The 6,000-nt window shown below is 33.5% G+C and overlaps 1 protein-coding gene across 1 annotated transcript in view; it reads left to right on the top strand.

Moving 5' to 3' along the window:
* Positions 1-340: 340 nt before the first annotated feature.
* Positions 341-6,000, top strand: part of LOC104467569 (exocyst complex component 6-like) — a gene marked incomplete at its 5' end in the record, with an annotated part of 30,879 nt that continues 25,219 nt past the window's right edge. Inside the window, 3 exons of the mRNA XM_010081393.1 lie at positions 341-450; positions 1,463-1,574; positions 3,224-3,358. Of these exons, the coding sequence (XP_010079695.1) occupies positions 341-450; positions 1,463-1,574; positions 3,224-3,358 (357 nt within the window). The remainder of the gene's footprint in view (positions 451-1,462; positions 1,575-3,223; positions 3,359-6,000) is intronic.

Below are 6,000 nucleotides of genomic sequence, written 5' to 3'. Positions count from 1 at the left end.
ACATCTGCCATCTGCATTCAAATTAAAAGTGGTTTGAGACCTGTTTTTGAATGTATGTTTGTAAATTGCTTTCTACAGATGGATCTTAAATTACATAAAGTCTTCAAACTTTTTTGCAGTTTAAATAATTAGCAAAGTTCTGTTTTGCTTGTAAGCGATTTAAACAGATGTAGAAGTCAGCCCAATGCATACCACTGTTTGTATTTGATAAAAACAGAAAAGCTTGAAATGGATTAAAATATTGATAGTGTTAATTGGCTTTCTGATTGTTGCATTTAGTAACAAGCTCTCCTTAGAATCTTTTTCAAGGGTAAGATAGTATTATCTTTTATTTTCACAGCAATCCTTTCCAAAGAAGCTTCCAATGTCTCAGTCAGTGCCTCAGATTTATATCCAGGTTAAGGAATTTATTTATGCAAGCCTTAAGTTTTCAGAGTCACTTCACCGCAGGTAAGTTTAAAGTATCAGGAAGGTAACCTATAACATCCAGGTGACCTAAAACTATATATTAAAATAAAAATATATTCTTGTATACTTGCTAGCTGTGCTTGTTCATAATTTACATATAAATTTACACATATATGTCTTTCTATTTAATTCACAATGCTGTAGCGTATTTTCATATGTATATATGTTGTATACCATACGTGTATGTCTGTATGGGTGGAGGTAGCTTGGCACGGTAAGGAGTCTAAAACACTGCTAGATTTTTTTAAAATAGTATTGACAGGTTTGAATAATCTAGAGATTTTATTTATTTACCAAAGCGTGTAAGATTTGAAAAATATACTTTGGTACTGACCATTTCAGAAATAATTGTGTAGCATCTCTGATTACTTTGAACAGTCTTCCCCTTCTTGGTGTTTCCTTAGCAATGATTTCTCCTGCAACAAAATGTGCTGTCTGCATGCTCATTCCCTCTTCCATCCCACCTTTTTCTGATGGAAGACATCACACTTCTTATATTTCCTTCCTTGTCACCTTCAAAAGCTTAGTTTTAATTACTTAAAATAACATTTATTGATCTGAAATCTGGAAGGTATTTGTGGCTGGTCATCCACTTCTGCACTGTTAAAGATGTAAATAACTCTCTTTCACACATTCTTAATTGATACTGTTTATAATTTACACGTACTAATGAGCACATGTTGACCTCCTCAGAACTCATTAAAACCCACAAATTACTCTCTGAACTGCTGTGTCAATAAACATGTCCAAAATTTAAAAAAAAAAAAAAAAAAAAGTTTTGCTTCAGTGTTGAAATGCAGTTAATAGATACTTTGGTAAATGAAAGCAGTGTTCTGTGTGTTAGAACGTGGAAGACTTGGAGCAACCAGAAATTAAGTGCACATATGGAATTCTTAACATAAAAAGCTCCCTTTGCAAGGAAAAAAAAAATAAATTATTACTGTTGAAGTATTGTCATGTACAGCATAGTTATAAAAATTAACATTTTTTTCAGCTCAACAGAAATTGATGATATGCTCAGAAAATCTACAAATTTGCTGCTTACGAGAACTCTAAGTAGTTGTTTACAGAACCTAATTAAAAAACCTCATATAGGTTTAACTGAGGTAAGTTTTAAAACGTATACTCAAAACTGTTTTTTAAGAAAATTAGTGCTAAAACTATTATTGTAGATGGAGATATACCCTAGTATTAAGATTTATGTAAGAAAAACAAGTAATGTTTGCTTTAAAATTGAAAATTGAAAGAGATGAAAGATTAAGTTTAAAATAAGCATCAATATCTGTTAAATAAATAATAACAATACAGTGTTGGGTCTCGTTAGAAGTATCACTGCACGTGGATGCCTTTTGAGAGAGATGAAAATGAAAGAGTTCTGTCTCTTAGATGACAAACTGAGACATGCAAGAAATACGCCAAAGACTGTTACTTTGGTTGCATACAGAGCATGGTTCGTGCTCTTGTCTAGCAATTAGTAACATATTGTTGAGTTTCTGTTACTTCCTATAAAAAAGGGGGAGGAAAGACAATCTCTGTCACGTGAACTGTGTCAAGTTTGAGAGTAAACCTACGAGATCAAGAAATGTAAATTCTAAAGTTTACTCTAACACATGAAACTTTTAATGTAGTAATTGCAATTAAAATATTTTAGTAGGTTTGTGCATGTTGTTTTTTCATCAGGACTCTTGGTTTAATTTGTTTATTGGACAGAATAAGACAGGGTGAGACAGTGAATTACTCTGAATATTCACTGCAGGTACATGCAATGTCAGGAGACAGCAGGTACCTACTGAAACATGCTGAGAAGGACTTAGACTGTTGCTCTTAGAGCAGTGTTATGTCATATTGAATGTTGTTTTTAAACTGCAAGAAGTTCTTGTATGAATGAAATCAAGAAGAAGATGAGGAAAGAGCTCTATAAATTGTATATAACATATATAACATTATGTTAGTAAGACAAGTTATACAATTTTTCTGAGTCATAGTTTTCTAGGTTCTTGAAATAGAAAGAAATATTTTCAAGGATATGAAAATAAATTCACTGGTATTTTTTGAGTTGTTTCATTATCAAGTCAATACATTTTATGAGAAAAATGTTGAAAAGAGAAAATGTATTTTACCAAGAATTACATTAGTGTTCACTAAACCAGACAGTATACAGTGAGAATTAAGATATAATATACTGATATTTCAGTTGTTGATTGCTGATTTACGTAATTTACATTATGTAAATTGTCTAACTTGTGAACTGAATGTGAATGCAGGTCCTGCTTATAGAAACATTTATATCATATACAAGCAGATTGTTACCATTGATGGCGGTGAAGGAGTTGACAACCTTTATTTAAATTTACAACTTCAGAATGCATTATTCTGCAGACAATATTGTGAAATATTTTTTTATAGCAGTAATTTTTAAGAAAGTATTTTTATGGTGCAAATTAGTGATTTGCTTTTGTCAATATATTTTTTTCTTTATTTTCCCTTTTTAAATTGATGCCAGTTTGTTTTATTTCACTGAGTAGGTGTCTGCAGTCTTCATTTTTAAAAAGGCATCTTTTGTATGGAGATTGTAGTATTACTCCTTAGTGATATTTGAAAACAAACTTGAAAAATAACGGGTAGTAGGTGATAACCTGGGATATTGTAATTAATTTATAGTGGTATTTTTGCTGAAAGAAGTAGCCATTTACAAAATCAAATGACAATGGCTGATACAGAAAGGATTTTTACAATAATTTTTTGTCTTTTGTAGCTTGTTCAAATCATCATAAACACAACACACTTGGAACAAGCCTGTAAATACCTTGAGGATTTTATATCTAACATTACAAATATTTCACAAGTGACTGTTCACACTGCAAGACTTTATGGACTTTCTACGTTTAAGGTATGGTAAATGTCATCCATTTTATGACTATGTCTGAAAAGTTACATTAAAATAACCATAAATGAAGCATTTTAAAACAGAAGGGGGTGAGGGCAAAGCTGCATGCTTCTCATTTTTGTCTCTAAAACAATTCTGAACTGTTAAGAATTCAATTGTAAACCAGGTAAACGCTGTTTTTTGTTACCGGTACTGAGGTACTTGGCCTTGGCCAGCGGCAGGTCTGTCTTGGAGCCAGCTGGCATTGGCTCTGTCAGACACAGGTGACGCTTCTAGCAGCTTCTCACAGAAGTCAGCCCTGTCACCTGCCCTGCTGTCAAAACCTTGCCACGCAAACCCAATACACTTTCTGAAGAAAACATTCTCACAGACAAATAATCTTGTATATGTTACCTTGTGCCGTTGATTCAGCTATGGGGCATTTCCTTCTTAGTCACTTGGGGCTTCTATACAGAGATTTTAAAACTAGAAACAAAACAAAACAAAATGTCATCAGGGATTCCAAAGCAGCTGCAACTTGAACTAGGTATTTGGGGTTTTTCTGTGTACACTGAAACAAAGGAAGATGATTTCTTGTATTTATGGGATAAAGAGGACTAATCCTATTGAGAGTAGTTCTGGTTTTTGTACTTCATTTTTTCTCTTGATGCAATATGTAGCCTATCCTATTATAATATCCCCTCTGGCAAAGATGTTAAAAGGTGGGTGAGGTGGAATAAGACATCATCATTGCAAGACACTTCATATTTCCAGTTGATTGCCAACAATTTTCCCATTAACTGTCATTTGTTTTGCTAAGGATTTAATGAATAAGGCAAGACAGAAGGGTTCTTGCCTAGCATATGTAGTTACTCTACCAGTAACCAGTGCTCTACCAGTAGTTTTACTAATTTTGCCCTGTCCTTAAGATGTAGGCTGCCTAGTTTGCTTGTTATGTACCAACAGTGCATGTGTGTCTTTGAAATTGCATAACTATAGATATTTTCTCGTAAGGTCAATCCATAATCTTTTTAACATTCAAACAAAACACTTAATGAAGCCATAGTCTTTGATATCATTAAGAGGCAAGATGTTCTTTATCCTTGTATTTAACTTAATAAATGCAGTTGAAAGTTTGCATTATTTTTGTGCTGATTGCTTATGCTGTAAGTTGTGTTTAACTGTCCTATAAACTATCTAAGTTCTATCGGAGGGAATCACAAAATATTGTATCTGTGTTTAGTGAGCTTAATGTCTCTGTACTTTGGAAAAATACAGAATGAACACTGACAAACACTTAAGATTTTTTTTAATTATTTTTCCTGGAGAACTTGTTAGCACAACGTTTTCCACTTAGAGCTTTCCACTTAAAGCAGAAAATTCTTTTCTCGTTAATCCCTCTTTTTTTTTTCCTCTGTATTTTAATGAAAAAGTGCTTGCAGTTCCCCAACTGAGCCCTCACGGAGTTTGCTATGTTCTGCTGTTATTAGATTAATCTCCTGGTGGCAACTCATGTCACCCCCATTCTTTCTGAGTGGTCAAAAAATCTCCTTTTGTTAGCAGCAATGATCACAGTTACATTCCATGACATGATCTTACAAGTAAATCTGAACTATATTTAATAGAAGCCTTCAGACCTGTTTCATGGCTAGTATTTTATAGGGCTGTTTTTCTCATTTTATTTTTGTATATAAGATTTCATTGTCTTTCAAACTCTCCAAGCATTGTTTCACATGGGTGGAAATAAAAAAAAATTGCCAAAACTTGTTTCATTTTATCATATTAAAAAATTGTGTCACTTTCAATATTTGTAGTCACATTTTCCAGCTTTGAATGACCATTGTTTTCCTTTGTTTAAATCAGCAGTCTCAGTAAGCAAAAATAGATGTATTTGTAGATCTAGTTGATAGAAGTTTTTGAGCCCAGGGTCTCAGCATTAAGCTGTGTAATGTCTCTTGGAGAGCCAGATATGCAGCATCAAATCCTGTGCAGGGATCCTCTGAGAGAAAAGCCATTTAACAAAACCACATCATTTGCCCTTTTTGCTTTATAATGGGGGAAAATCTGGTGAGCTTTCAAAAGGTTCTGTCACCACATTAAGAGAAGAGATGGAGTTAATTCATTTGCCTAATCTGAATGCTGCTAACTCACTCTTTCTTGACTTGTGCATGGGATTCACAGTGCTGCTTCTCAGAAGTAATTTCTCCAATTGAAATCCAACTGCTCATCACAGTTTTCTCGGGAAATAGAGCAACACTCCTTGCTTAAAGTACTGGCAGTGTGCTGCTCTGGTTATAAACCAATAACCAAAGCACAATAAAAGGTAGCCAAAAACGGGCTTCCAAAACAAAAACTGAAGGATTAGTCTTGCCATTGCCAGTAGATCATCTTAACTCGTAAAGACGATACAACCACTCCATTAGTGACTTAGTTTTTAAACAAAAAAAATCCCAAACCCAGACAAACAAAAAAAACTATCCAAGCAATTGCACTAACCTAAGCAGATATACTTGCAAGTCCTGTCATTACAAATTGTTGAAACTGAGGTCTCATTGTTAATTAGAAACTGTAAGTATAGACTTTACTTTAATTGAAGTTTTTATAGTCCTAGCCACCTACAAAATTGTGGATGGCAGCATATTCCCATATTTGACATGGTAACAAGT

This window comes from Pterocles gutturalis, unplaced genomic scaffold, assembly GCF_000699245.1.
Source record: "Pterocles gutturalis isolate BGI_N339 unplaced genomic scaffold, ASM69924v1 scaffold22649, whole genome shotgun sequence".
NCBI classification, from domain to species: Eukaryota; Metazoa; Chordata; class Aves; order Pterocliformes; family Pteroclidae; genus Pterocles; species Pterocles gutturalis.
Note: the sequence above shows the minus strand (reverse complement) of the source record. Positions and strands in the feature narration are given on the sequence as shown.